A 15317-nucleotide genomic window follows, 5' to 3' on the forward strand; every position below is an offset into this window, starting at 1 on the left:
TTTACTCTTAATGTGACATAATCCTTTGCAATAGGCTGGTAGTTTGAACTTGTGAGAAGTCAGCATGCTAACACGCTGAACTAAGATGGTGAACATGCAACAGAGAGTGCTATAGTATGGAGCTTGAATAACAACTGGGAGCACATAGAGAAGAGATCACTGCGTTTAAACTGAGATATGAAGAGACAACTGTGAAGAGATGGAGAAGAATAAGGTAAAAGAAAGGGTCCTTACAGGGACAAACTTACAACCAGCGCCAAGCAGAGATATTTGGCGAAGCTGGCAGATAGACGGTGTTGACCCATACGAGCTGGCTACATGCACGGAGCAGAGACGTAGACTCTTCACCACCTTGCAGCTATTTGAACATGGTAAACTACTTGGTTTTTGGCATCAGTTAATAAAGGAAAGGGAAAGGCCCAAGTCACTGGTGAACCGGCCTACTGGCTGCTGCCAAGCAACATCAACAATGTCCATCCAGAGCTTAGCAAACACATGAACTTTTCACATGCTGCAGCCACACGCATGTCTCTGGACAGACGCATTGATGGTTAGACCCACACCAGTCCTGTGTTGAGAACAACAACAAAAAACACCAACACTGGAAAAGCTGGACAAATTCTTTAGTGATAAGCCGTTTTGGCTTTGGTAACAGAATACCGTGAGGGGTTTAGAGACTCTATTCTGCCTCTTATTCTCTTAAGCAAAGAAGCATTAAGGCTACAAATAGTCCTTTTCTACAGACAGCACTACACACAACTGATAATCAATTGTACAACCAGAAAAGAACAACACTCAGACATTCTTAATCACCAGCAGAATAAAACATTAACAAAACAGAAACAACACAAAGATGTATAAAGAATATAAATATGGCACAACACACACACACACACACACACACACACACACACACACACACACTCAGGTTCAACATCTCTGTCCGTTCGTTCAGTCAGTCAACTTTCATTATATTTCGAGCTGAATGAGGCTCTACAGTCACCATGAGCATTGTAGCATATTAGCATAGTAGCATGTTAGCATTGTAGCATGTTTGCCTGCCAATGACACAACATCATGGGTGTGTTTGATCACTGAGTATGCTATTTCATGAGCACTTTGTGTTGCATTATGCACATTTATTGTTCTTATTAATCATAGAGAAGTGACCCTTCTTAATATTTAAGAGAAGTGTCTGCATCAAAAAGATCATAAAATAAAATAAGTAATAAGTTCAGCAAAACTTGATTTCCTGTGTCCAGTAGAAGCTTTAGCCTACAGTTTATTTTGTTTTGTTTGTTTTTTTACAGTGATGTCAACATCAATAATGGAGGGAATTATATACTATCAAAAAATTGAGCTGAGATCAAAAGAGGCTTCAGTCACGAATGTGTATTTGTCTTGTGATTTTGTATAGACAGGGAGGAGAGAGACAGAAGAGTGACATGTCACACACACTCAGAAGGATTAGAGCTGGCTGCACAGATGGACCAACATGGCTCCATGTTAAATCTTTACATTAACAGGATTTAATCCGTCCAGACCACAGTGGGAGGAGAAGAGTTCATCTAGAGATCCATCTGCCTCTTGTTCATGAGGCTGTAGGACTACATTATCATCCCTGACTGTTTTCCCCACAATGTGAGATTTTAACCCTATACAGATAAAAAACGTGTTTTACTTCTTACCAACCTGTAAAATAGGAGCTACTTAATGTTTTTTCTAAATTGAAAGTCTTGCTGTTCTGTCATTGTGACAATCTAGAAATGTATGAGCTGACAGATCAACTGCCTGTGAACCTCCTTGCAGTAGCGGTTATGTGATGGGATTAGCTGAGGAGAAAAGAGTCTGAAAGGTTGGAAAGGAGCTGCTCCGCTGACCTTTGGCCTCTTTGTTTTAAAAGGAGAATAAAACTTTAAAGCAGAGCTGATGCCAAACGACAGATCAGTCTATATTGGTAACCACTGATGGACCTTAAAACAGCTCAACATACAGAGGTTGAGCCCATGGTTACAACAGAACTGAAACAAAAGTAATACAATAAAATAAAAAAACGAGATTTTATCTATTCTTCTTCTTCTTTATCAATCACCATATCTTTTCTCACTGCTGTATGAGTACATTGAAAGCAGACATCTGATGTATGAGATGTATTTCCATCCGTTTGGAAAATTATCCTGTAACTGTGTTTGTACTTTTCCAATTACGCACCAACATTAAGCATGCGTTAGAAAACTAGCTTTCAGATCAGGGAAAGACAACTAATGGGATAGAGTGGAAATGTCATAAATTATGTAGCTATGATAATCCAATATGACTCTGTATCTGTGGTTTAATGTGATCATCTGCACCGCTTTAACCATCTAAATCCTGTTAGAGTGATCTGTTAGAGGATCCTATGACTCTGAAAAAGTCAATACAACATTAATCCTCAAAGTGACCCAGGCTCATGATCATGGGATTTCTGCTTATAATCTCAGTGTCACAACATTGGGTTGAGCCTCCAAATTGTAAATCACTTAGATGGTAATAATCTGTACATCTGACTAGTAACATACTCTAAGAAGAACTACAAACTCTGTGGAGTACGATGACAAAACTGACGATTGAGTCAGGATTTTTAAAGGTCACATCGTATGCTAATTTTCTGGTTCATAGTTGTACTTTGGGTTTCTTCTTAACATGTTTACAAGCTTTAATCTTCAAAATGACTATTTTTCCTCATACTGTCTGTCTGAATAAACCTGTATTCACCCTCTGTCTCTTTAAGACCCCCTCCTGAAGAAGCCCAGTCTGCTCTGATTGGTCAGTGTTTCCGGGTCTCCCGCATCTGCCATCTCTGCAACGTCATGGCAGTTGGGCGTTGACTGTAGCTGCACCTTCTACCTGTATTTGTGACACAAACATACAGAAGTCCTGATGGGTCGTTTAAAAGCAAAGTTTCTGCTGTGTTCATGCATGTGTATCATTTTGATACTTTCACAGTATTTATATAGCACCTCAAACTTTCTCATAAAAAAATCTCACTTTTTACAATAAAGGACTTTTAAGGCAGTTAGCATTTGATGCAGACATTATGACTGACTATTCCAATATCTGTGTGCCCAACAGTTGGCTGCAGACAGGCACATTTAAAAAGCAATCCAAAGCAGGGCTGTGAGAGCAGTTACTCAGACAGTGTGATTATTTTCCCCTTCTTTGAAATCATCATATCATCAAATCATATCCAAAACAGCTAAAGCGAACATTTTCAGGAGAGAACACAAAAGCAAACATTGTCACCTGGGAGTATTGCGTTGTATTCAATTATGTTTTAAGGAGCTACAATTTAATTTTGTGCTCCCTCCTGAAACCAAACAAAGTCACTATCTCTCGGAGGGTGAAGAGAATAATGAGCCGCCCACAGTTGCTGAGTCATTGCTGTGCACCGTGAGATATGAATGTTAGGACCGGAATTGGTACATTTGACAGAGCTGGGGACTTGCACATCCCCCTTCTCTGAATGGCACAGGCCAGTGTGGAAGTGAGATAATAAGTGAAGCAGCAAGAAGCGCCTGAGGGAGGTCCCTGGTAATGACTGACCCTCAGTGGACACCCAATTATTTCTGTCTCCTGTCTTTCCAACAGATAATTTACTCATCTGTCTGCTCTGCTGTGGAACCACGAGTGGATGACCAGCCCGGAGGACTTGACCAAGCATGTGAGACGAGGCCTGAGGGACAACGTCTAATCTGAAGGTATACGCTACAACAAGCAAACATGGCAGTGTTGAACACATCATGCCTATCACCAGGACCACAGATCAGATACAAAAACCTGTCTAGACAAAAGCCTGTCTATTCTAATGCCCCCAAAACAAACGGGAATCATCGTCTTTGTTCAGTCATTCATAAAGAGCATTTCTACGTGAAATGACTCCCTTTAGGGCATTATGACAATGAGAAAGAGGACAGACGAGGAGTACAGATTGAATAAATCATGTCCAGTCTCTCCAGGCTTTAGGCAAGAAATCATGAGGAAAAAGCATCCACATTACCTTCTGCACAATTATTCAGTAAAATGAATAATCCATGACGCCCCAGGTTTATGTATTGCTGCATTTTGTGGAATCTGTAAGATTTAAGTCCAGTCAGCCAACTCTGGTCAATTTCTGCGCAAAGTCCTCATGAAGCTTGTAGATGTGACGGGACAGACTTAAGGACAGCTTCTTCAGGAAATCCCAGATGAGACACACAGCAGCAGAGTTCACAAAAGAACTAAACAGAAGAGTCAGGGCGGAAAACTTAAAGCTTAAATAGACAACCTTATTGTGACGACTGTCTGTTCGAAGCCACTACCTCCCAGACATTAATGTATTATGAAGGTCAAAATAGGTCAAGGACAGACAGAAATATCAGATTTCAGACTGGCCTCTCGTAATAATGTACATTCTGAATGAAATAATTATTTTTTATTATTTTTTTCATGTTCTGCATTATAGTGATTCAGCTTTCAGACTGTGGACCACTGCAAAGCAAGTATTTAGCCATGACAGAGCATATCTGACTCGTGTTTTATTTTTCTTAAGACTTAGCTGTAAGTAAAATCTACTAAAATCCATCATTCTACCAATATGGCTGTCAAAGTGTCAGACTTTGACCGTGATGGACCTTCAACCAGATGTCATATCACTACCTCAACCCATGAATAATAAAATAACACAAACATGTATCTCAAGAATATAACACATTTTCTTAATCGTAAAATAAGTTAAACTATTATTTAACTTACATTCTTGATGGCAAAACAAATTGAGATTTCTTATTATTTTTATATTTTACTGTCAATTGTTTGTTTCATAATGTTTGCTTTTGATGTATTTTAATTTGGTGGGATGTAGGGTTGATATTATACCATAACAGATTCAACCATTCATTCAAACAGTAGTTGAATGGTGACTATGTGGCTCCACTTTAACGATAAACAAAGAAACCAGTAAACTGGTACATTTTTAAAAACCCAATGTAATGAGACTTTAGCATCCCGCTGTGACAGTGTCGTGGACAGTGGCCTTTCTCCCAGTGCAGGGAAACTGCAAGGACAGAGCTACAGTAATTACCTGTTTGACACCTCGGGAGGCAGCCACATCTCTTTGCTTTCCTCTGACCTACTCTGACGACAGCAGAGGGGAGTCTCAGCATGCACTGGAGGAAGGAGGAAGATGGAGGACAAAATCAGATTATGCTGTTGTTAAACCGTGAGCTTGAGAGCATGCACACTGGTTATATTGTAGGTGTCCTCTGCTCTTGTCTGCGTCCTGACCTCCCAAACTGTGTTTTAACAGCACTTGTCACTCTGCCAATGTGTGTCTGGATCTTGCATTTCGGAGCAAACCGTCCTTTAAGATGGGTATTTTAGACGCTGACAGTCGAGGACAGTTGTTGCTCCCAGTGTGGCTCTCCTTCACTCTGTCATCCATTTTATGGCCCCCTCATCACTGCTTTCTGAGCCGTCCATACTCAGAGAGTGGAAAGAGAGTCACCATTCCTCTCCCTCTGACTGTCTAACGAGATCCTCTATCTCTGACACCCAGCTCTGTCACCCAGGACAAAGCCTCTTCTCAGACAGAGAGGCAAGAAGGCTGACTGCTTCACAGAGGCTGGAGAGGGGAGCGGGTGGAGGAAGTGAGGCGCCTGTACCAGAGGGATTTATTTGGTGCCCTGACAGGTTGCTTTTTTTTTCAGGTGGGCAGATGGATTTTCAACCTCTTGAAGCACAGTTCCAGCAAGTAGGGAAAAGATGGGGTGATATTTGAATAGTCTGCGACAGGTCATCTCTGGAGTCCGCTTCAAGTTAACGTGTCAGCTGGTGTGAGGATCATGCTGATGCATGTAGCAGTCTATTCCTTTACATACTCTGCTATAACTGTTTCCTTTCCACACTGTGGAAGCATACAATTCATGTTCCATGCATCGCAGTCCTTTAACAACACTGATATGGGAGGTAAAACCACACTGGACGTATGCATGAAAGATAAGAGACGCCTGTATTTTCATGAGACTGTTCCATTGTGATGATAAACCCAAAGTGACATGAGGCATAAAATTGCATAAACAACAGAAAAAAACAAAACAGAATTAGCACTCATCGATGATTTTCACTGCAGACATAGTTTTATCTGTTTCCACAGCTGAGGGGGTTTTAGCTCATATGAGCATATGCCAGATGGGCATAGAATTAGTCCACAAAATGACCCGAGGGCCGTTCATTTCAGGCCATCATTTCATGCCATCATTTCTCCTTCATCAGTCGCCTATTCCGTTATATTTGTTTTTGGTTTTCAACTCAAGCCCAGTCTAAACTCAGTGGGAAATATACCACTGCCCGTCTGTGGTGTAAGCAACTGGGCCGCTGTCATATAACAGAATAAACGTCTCTATGATACTTGAGCATCATTTTATTCCTGGTAACCCTCTATTTACCTAAAAATTTATATTTTAAATGATTCCCTCCTCACTTGTGTTTTGGAAAAAACATACCAGTAAAACAAAAAAGGGGGCTTTCTCTTTGAAGAAACTAGATTACAATCACAAAGTCAGCTTCGGGAAACACTGTTAAGCTATGAAGGCACAAAAACTGCAACGTGTTTTCTTACTGATGCTGAAGAATCTGACTTTTAGTACGTATTATTTAGCCTCGTGAGACCATCCTGGTTTTGTGTGCTCCATTGTATTTTACTCACAGATCAGTCTGCTAACATGCGACAGAGAAAATTTGGAGTTGTTTGCCAAGCAAACATCCAATCAGCATTGGTTTTGAGGCGGGTTCGAGTGTGACGCAACGCATGCAAATCCAACCTGATGTAGAATTCTCTTAGCCGCTCGCTAACGCTTTTTTCTCTTGGATCCTTCTGTTGGAATATGAATCAGGCACCCGAAATTGTGCCTTTTACTGGTAAATTCACGTTACACAAACAACAAACATCCTTTACCAACATGTTATTTACTTGAACTTCAGCCTGATGCTCTGCTCATACTTCATACGCTTCATTGATCTAATTGGTTGATTTTGCCTGATAGACAGGTGGTTTATCCAATCAGCAACCAGTATTCCCTTCCCAAAAGATCTCCAAATGAGGCTTCCCAGGTGGATATGCTGATATGCCTGCTACACTGGCAGTTTGTTACTCAGGTTTTCGGTTACACATTTAAGTTCATCAAACATCAAGCTGAGATAACCCTGGTAACATCACCATGACATCACCAGGATTATTTTCTCAGGTTTGACAAAGCTGCTCCAGAGCCGCAGAAAACATTATACAATTGTCTTCACAGGATTTGAAGTGCTCCTCACAACGAGTAAACTGACACGTTGCAGGACTGCTGTTACTCAGAGGTGGCCATTAAATCAGGACTTCTGTTACTCAACAATCCTTGCACATCATGACCTTAAGGGAGTTTTGGAGAGAGTGATACATATGCTCAAGTCATCTTTGACCTGTTTTCTTGCATCTGAGCAGGTTGTGTTTCTGGTGACATACTTGGCTGATGCCAGTATTTAAACTTGGTAGTGGAATTGAAATAGCGTTGGCAGATCTGATGATTACATCTGTAGTGTACATTCAGGCAATATGAGGCCATTTAGTAAACACACTTTTTGCATGGTACTATATTATAGGAAGCTAATAATACTCATATCCACACTGAACACCAAAATGAAGCCAGACGCCTTTGTAGACGACCCACATACCTGATCCAAAGAGATATGATCCACCCCTCTCTGCGAGGTTCTGGAGGCCAGAGTTTGAAGTCTTTCATCATGAGTAAGGGTCTCACTGGATTTCTTTTGACATTAGGTGTGGTTAGTTACTTTTCTGAATATCTTTCTTCATCTGTGGTTATAGATGATTAAAATAGCTAGTAATACAAATACTTATATATCACTTATCCGCATTAAAGGAGTTATAATATTGTATACAGATGTATGGTTTTGTTTTCAGTTACACTGTTCACTGCTGACACATTGTATATGTAAACCATAAACATGGCTTTTACTTTTATCTATAAGAGAATCTTAGATACTCCTCAGGAAGTGAAAGATATTGGATTTCGGTTCATTATTAGGAAAAGCAAAGGTGGAGATACAAACCTGTGAAGGCTTTGTTTACTAGCTTTCTTTTCATTGCAACCAGCTGTAGGCCTTGTTTCATGCATTAAGGAATGAAAGCTGCTTCCAAGCGAAAGAGTAATAATAAAATGCGTGTCTTGGCGCGGTGGCAAAATTACACAACACTGAGTCTGATTTGAAATACAGATACACTAAATTCAGAGCCTGTATCCCACTGGCAACACTAATTCGTCCTTCCCCTCTTTAGTTATTTTTTTTTTTAAAGGGGTTTAATAGAGGACATGGATAACAAGAAATAATGCAGTTCTGCTCCATTATCCTACAAGGTGAAATTGCTGTGGGTGAGAGCAGCACAGAGGGACTCTGTGGTGGTAAATGAGGTTAGTGTGCAACATGACTTAACATATTCAAAGCCCCTAATTTGAGGCAGACCTACTAAATCTCTAACTAGAAACAAAATCATCTGCATGGTTGTTCATTCATAACTTTCTGTGCACTGTCTGTGCAGCGTTTTGCTGCAGAGTCTAAGGCTGTGTATGAATATCAGCTATTTAGAGCCGATAGCCTGCCATCTGCTGAAGATATGTCTAATAGTGTTAGCTTTGGCATGTAGCCAGGAATCAATCTTCATCACCGCAGGCTGTTTCCCAGCTGGGAGAAATGGCTGTAAAGGCAATTTCACTATGAATAGATGACGCATATAAAAGATTTTAATACAAATACATGACACCTAAAAAACTGAATACCAATGACATGAAGGACACATAGACAGAAATAACTAATATAACTAATAAAATATAACTGAGAGATTAAAATGTTAGAAAGAGGTACCACATGAGGCTGAGGAAAAAGATATCCATCCTCATATAAAGCTTCATAAAAGTATAAATTGCTTTTTTGGCATTCACAAACTGGATTGCATAAGAAGAAATCTGGAAACTGATTTTGAGGCCTAGAGTGCTACTGCAGTTTTCAGAGGATATGCTTTAGGCTACTATGAGTGTGATGTTTGCTCAACAGAGCAATGCTGCCCTCTTCTGTTTGTTACTACATTTACAGTAAAAAAAAAAAATTAAAAAAAAAAGAGAAAGGACAACTGGTAACAAAACTGGAGCTACATAATCAAAGAATACTGAGACAAAAACAACTCATCGTATTCAGTTCCGTTAGCAAATTATGTTGAAGTAGATAAAACACTACTAATTAGTGTACTATTAGAACTTTTTAACTCCCCACTTCTAGAAAAGTGAAATGTGTTGGGGGACAATGCCATCAAGGCACACTTTCCTTTAATGATTTATTAGAACGGTGATTAACCAAATCAAATCAGTACGGATCTATTTCTTTTCTATGGCCAATTAGTCCCTGTTTGTGGTCAAGGGTGTTGGGATTTAATGGCTTCCTGCGATGACCAATTGAAGTGCAAGAAGAAAAATGGCCCTAGCTGAAGATGTAGAGGGGCGAATGAAACCTGCAGCTAAAGCTTCATCAATATGGCTTGTCATAGCTGATGTTTCAGGTCATGATAACGAATACAGGCGGCCCCTTGGGGGTGTAGAACCTGGGAGGAGATTGATGGAACATTCTGGATGGAGGTCTTCTGTTTACTGAAGACTACTTCACTAAGTTCAGCATATACTCTGCAGGAACCTCATTCGGAAGAAGAGAAAGAGAGGCCGAAGATTCAGAAGGAGTCAAGGACTCAAGAGCCCCAAGAGTCAGGGGATCACAGAGGGTAGAAAAGGAGAGACCTATCAGACTGGGAGATTTCAAGGCAGAGGCGCTGGTGGCAGCAGCAGGCTCAAGACCGAAAGGTTGGAGTTGAACAGAGTTTGATTCCAGCATGTGTCATGCACAGTCTGGGCCCCAGCTCAGCATCTTCCCAGTCATCCAACTGATGTGAGGGTTGTGTTCCTTGAGCCATGGGTGTCCCAGAATGAAGGGTAACTGAAGTCCATCAATAAGAAAAAATTCAATCTCTTCCATGTGATTGCCAATGCGAATGAAAATCGGGCAGGTGAACTTCTCAACCCTACCCATACCCAAAGGTTGCACATCCACTGTGGCGATTGTGAGTGAACAAGGAAGATTAAAATGGGTCATTTGAGATCTCGGGCCAGTCCATAAAACTACCAGCTGCTCCTGAATACACAAATGCAGAGAAGCTGCACCAGTGTCCATCCCAAAATAACTCAAAGGACAAAAAAGTGTGATTATTGGCCACAGGTGGGGAATTATTAAGACTCGGCAAGACCTCCATGGTCTAACGAGTCTACTAGTTTCCCTGAATATCGTATTTCTGCGTTGAAGGGCACTGACGAATGAAATGACCCACCCTCCCACAGTATGGACTAGCTCCACTTCTCATACGCCTCTGCCTTTCCGCTGAAGTAAGCCATGCGCATCCTATTTGCATGGGTTCCTGATCATCATTAAGGTATCCCTTAGGCAGGTTAGGTCTTCCACAAGGGATGTTAAACTCCTCTGACATTGGGTGAATGTACACCTGTTTTCTCTCTCTGTTGCGCTCACGGATTCTGTTGTCAATTCTAATTGCCAATGAGATTAAATCCTCAAGTGAATTCAGAACCTCACGGGAAGCGAGCTCATCCTTAACCTTTTCAGACAAGGCATGACTAAAAGTAGTCCCTGTTCCAACCTGAATCCGTAGCTAAGTTCAGAATTGAATTGAAAATTCTGCTTCACTTGAAGAGCCCTGACGTAACCTAAGGATGCGTTTGGTGGTGTGGTCCCAAATTGTTGCAAATCGATTTTATTCCTATTAACTATGCACAAATCTCACCCCCAACAGGCAGCACAACCTCAGGTCCAACCAACCCAACAGTCTTAATCAAAACACTAAGAAGCTGTCAGGAAAGGGGGAGATATAACCACAAAAGTAGCAATTGATTGGAAAGGGGAGAAAAAACAACAAAAATGTATAGAGCCGCAGGCTTCCTTAATGAAATAAAGCACTAAAATGATTAACTAAACACTCGCTGCCAAGCAACTGACTCAAAACCAAAATTGTCCAGGAGACAAAAGGCAAAGGGAGACATTTGATGACCCAAATAACTGGAGTCACAACAAACTCTCTGTGAGTGCACTCACAGAAGCAGCTAGAACAGATCAGGAAACCAAGTACAAAAATTAGAACAGCAACAAAACTATATAGTGTGGGGATACCAAAAGTAAATGTTAAGCTAACTGAAATAAAAAATATTGAATTAATAATGTAAATGAAAAATAAATACAGAAAGTGAATTAAAACTAAATAAAACTTATTTTAAAAGTTGTATAATTGCATTACAAACAGAGAAACACAGTTTGACGAGAAAAAACATCTGTCTTTGTAATGCATATAATTTTACCCACAGTTATGGTTGTTTTGGATATTTTCTATAGGGGCATTATCCTGCGATGGAGTAGGGTCTTTTTCTACAAAAGAAGTATGCTAATTAAATTAGTAGGGTAATTAAATCATAGCCGATTTTTATAAAACTAAATGTAAAATCTAGGGAAGGGGGGTGTCTTCCCTCAAATATCCTATCAGTACACATCTTCATCATCACATTACAAAACAAGTATTTTAATCTCATGTAATTTTTAAAAATAATGTTTCTGATGGACCCCACTCCTTATGATTCTCGTGTTAACAGTAAAACAAGTTTGTAAAAGTTTATCCTTATAAAACCACATGGGCTTATTTTGATCTATGTCCTTATTGCTGAAGCCTCTGCTTATCTTAGTGTTTGTGTTATGCCAAGGTAAAAAAAAAAAAAGAAAATAGAATCGTTTTACGTCTAATTCAATTTTATTTTTTTATTGAACAGAAAATATAAACATTTGTTTTCTTACATGGATAAGAGTTATGCTCAATACCAACAATGTATTTCTAAATATAGAAACAACAATAACATGAATTAAAATGCACAAAGACAGTTAAACATAAAAAAAGGAAAAAAACAAACAAAAACGCACTGGGTCTTCTAAACTAAGGTAAATCTGATATGCCGCAATAATCTAAGAGTTTTTGCCAATGTTTTTTTTTTTTACATGTCTATGTATGTTTTAAATCCAACTTTCTTTTTTGATACCGTTTGATAATGTTTGTAGTATGGCATGTAATACACAGTATGTAACCTCATCTCAGCGAGTTTGTGTTAAATAAAGAAAAAAATAAAAACGTATCCAATCAGAAACCATTACGATCCATGTGTTGTATTGCTGCCTGTCAGCCAATCAGCGCCGCCCTTCAATGTCTTTCTGACCAATGATATTCACGGATGTTTACACGCTCAGACCCAGGAAGTCGGTGGTGTGGATTTTGTACACAACTTTGTACTGACGCCGTCTAATTTAACCACCATAGTCGGTGTTTTGGAGTGTTACCCCAGTCACGTAAATGCGATAGTGGTTTATTTGACTTACGAGTTGTAAAAATCAGGTAAGTGAGCTAAATTTCTGAAATAGCTGTTGTGTATGTTCCAGCTGTCATGTTGACTGTTTTCTCTCCTGTCAGCCGCCCTTCGGCTCTCCAAGCTGGGGTGGATATACATGGGGAATCGTAACACTCGAGGATGGAGGGTTTGACCCGGGACCATCATGGCTGCTTTGACGGTGTGTCCTTACACCAGCGGCCGTTTCCTCGGAGGATGGGGCCCGCTGATGTGTGTCCTCCTCGGCTCCCTGGTGGCCGTCCTGATGCCCCTGGTCGGGGTGGAAGACCAATGCTGCGCCGCCCTGAAGGGCTTCGCTCAACTCCGCTGCCAGCTGTGGGGAAGCTCCCAGCAGCCTCCAGCTGTGCAGTCCACCAGCCTCACTGTCCCCTTTACTGCCCTTGATCTGCTGCCCTTGAGGTCCAAGCCGAGCAAAGGTAAAAACCAGAGGTGCACTCATTCACAGTCATACTCGATACCATGTGTAAATGACACGATTAGAGGTCTAGCACAGCATAAATAAAGACATATGGGAATTTCCTTGCATCCTTTTCCTAAGTATTTTTACTCTAAAGAAGTGTCAAAATACAAAGTATTTTTATTCAGTGCAAAATACCGATGATACACAGTTTCACATTCACGCCATCCTTCATGTTGTGATTGCAGAGATGGAGCTGGAAGCCAAAGCGGCGCTGCAGCTGGCTCTGGAGATGAGGAAACTGGGGAAGAGAGAGAAGGCTCACAAGCTGCTGGTGCATGCACTCAGCATGAATCCAGACTTTGTGGACGCCCTAACAGAGCTTGGGACCATTCTGGAGGAGGAGAAGGATGTTGTCCAGGCAGACCACCTCTACACCAAGGCTTTGGCTATCTCACCATGTAACGCGAGAGCTCTGGTCAGCCGGGACAGAACTCTCCCCTTGGTGGAAGAGATTGACCAGCGTTACTTTAGCATCATTGACAGTAAAGTGCGCCGGCTCATGTCCATTCCTAAAGGAAACTCTGCACTCCGCCGGGTGATGGAGGAAACCTACTACCACCACATCTACCACACGGTGGCCATTGAAGGCAGCACACTCACACTGTCTGAGATCCGTCACATCATCGAGACGCGTTACGCTGTTCCTGGGAAGAGCCTGCAGGAGCAGAACGAGGCCATCGGCGTGGACGCAGCCATGAAGTACATCAATACTACGTTGTTGTCCAGAACAGGAACCATGACTGTCAGTGACATCCTAGAGATTCACCGGCGGGTGCTCGGCTACGTGGACCCTGTGGAGGGAGGCAGGCTGCGCACCAGCCAGGTGTTTGTGGGGCACCACATCCCCCCACACCCCCAGGACCTGCAGAGGCACATGCAGGAGCTGGTTCAGTGGCTCAACTCTGAGGAGGCCCTGCAGATGCACCCAGTGGAGTACGCAGCTCTCGCCCACTACAAACTGGTGTATGTGCACCCTTTTGTAGACGGCAACGGGCGCACATCGCGGCTGCTCATGAACCTTGTGCTCATGCAAGGGCGATACCCACCCGTCACTATTCGCAAAGAACAGAGGGCTGAGTATTACGCAGCTCTAGACACAGCCAATGAGGGCGATGTGCGGCCCTTCATTCGCTTTATAGCCAAATGTACAGAGATGACGTTGGACACGTTGTTGATTTCTACAACAGAGCACGCGGTGGGACTGCCAGGAGCCAGCCCCGACCACGCCTGTCCCGACTGCAAACAGACTATCCCGATTCACAACTGAGCTGGAGATGGGAGGAGAATTCAAAAGCTATTTAACAAACAATCCTATCATACACTCACCGGCCACTTTATTGGGCATACCTGGTGCTTAATAAAGTGTCAGTGTGTTCTTCTGCAGCTGTTACCTATCTGCTAGAAAGTAGATGGTGTGTGTTCACAGATGCTCTCCTGCATTCCTCTGTTGTAACCAGTGGATATTTGAGTTACTGTTGCCTTTCTATCAGCTCCAACCAGTCTGGCCATTCTCCTCTGACCTCTGACCTGGCATCAACAAGGCATTTTGCCACAGAACTGCCACTCACTGGATATTTTCTCTTTTTGGGACCATTCTCTGTAAACCCCGGAGATGGTTCTGCGTGAATATCCCAGTAGATCAGCAGTTTCTGAAATACTCAGACCAGCCCGTCTGGCACCAACAACCATGCCACGTTCAAAGTCACTTAAATCACCTTTCTTCCCGAATTCTGATGCTCGCTTTGAACTGCAGCCGATTGTCTTGACCATGTCTACATGCCTAAATGCATTGAGTTGCTGCCATGTGATTGGCTGATTAGAAATTTGCGTTAACAAGCAGTTGGACAGGTGCACCTAATTAAGTGGCCGGTGAGTGTACAACATGTTGAATTGTTCTTTGGCCAGTAAGACCTTGCTTCAGTTTGGGTTCTAGACCTGCTGAATTCATTTAAACTGCTGCCGGATCTTGAATTTAAATCTAATTTTGCTTTTTAGCTTTTCTTTCAATGAAAATAAACCCTTTCCCCACTTTTTTTTTTAACCATATTCCCATAGGACTGTTACTGAATTTGAATTCCCATCAGGATACGATCTAAAGTTTGACTACTGGTGATGTGAGGAGCAAAGAAAGCTTTCTTATCATGTTGTTTTGACTGTTGTGTGAACATTTAGTTAATTATCTATCTTTGGGATGAGGGTGATGTCTCATAACACTGTAAAGCACTTTCATGGATTTGATTATTTATTTTAAAATAAGTGTTATATTAACATTCATTATGTATTTAGGTGAT

General features: G+C 41.5%; 1 protein-coding gene across 1 annotated transcript; it reads left to right on the plus strand.

Annotated features, from left to right (window-relative positions):
- The first annotated feature begins 12410 nt into the window (after positions 1-12410).
- ficd (FIC domain protein adenylyltransferase) lies at positions 12411-15253 on the plus strand. The gene is made up of 3 exons (XM_083912391.1): positions 12411-12553; positions 12629-12982; positions 13212-15253. Exons 2-3 carry the CDS (start codon positions 12712-12714, stop codon positions 14291-14293), a joined length of 1353 nt encoding a protein of 450 aa, XP_083768517.1. The 5' UTR covers positions 12411-12553; positions 12629-12711; the 3' UTR covers positions 14294-15253.
- Positions 15254-15317: the final 64 nt, after the last annotated feature.

The sequence above is a fragment of the Echiichthys vipera genome, assembly GCF_963691815.1.
Source record: "Echiichthys vipera genome assembly, chromosome: 4".
NCBI lineage: Eukaryota > Metazoa > Chordata > Actinopteri > Perciformes > Trachinidae > Echiichthys > Echiichthys vipera.

Bases quoted from the DNA above. Each gene is read 5' to 3' on its own strand.
- ficd (XM_083912391.1), top strand. From the start codon at position 12,712: ATGGCTGCTTTGACGGTGTGTCCTTACACCAGCGGCCGTTTCCTCGGA. The intron at 12,983-13,211 runs GTAAAAACCAGA...TTGTGATTGCAG, and splicing joins GAGGTCCAAGCCGAGCAAAG to AGATGGAGCTGGAAGCCAAA.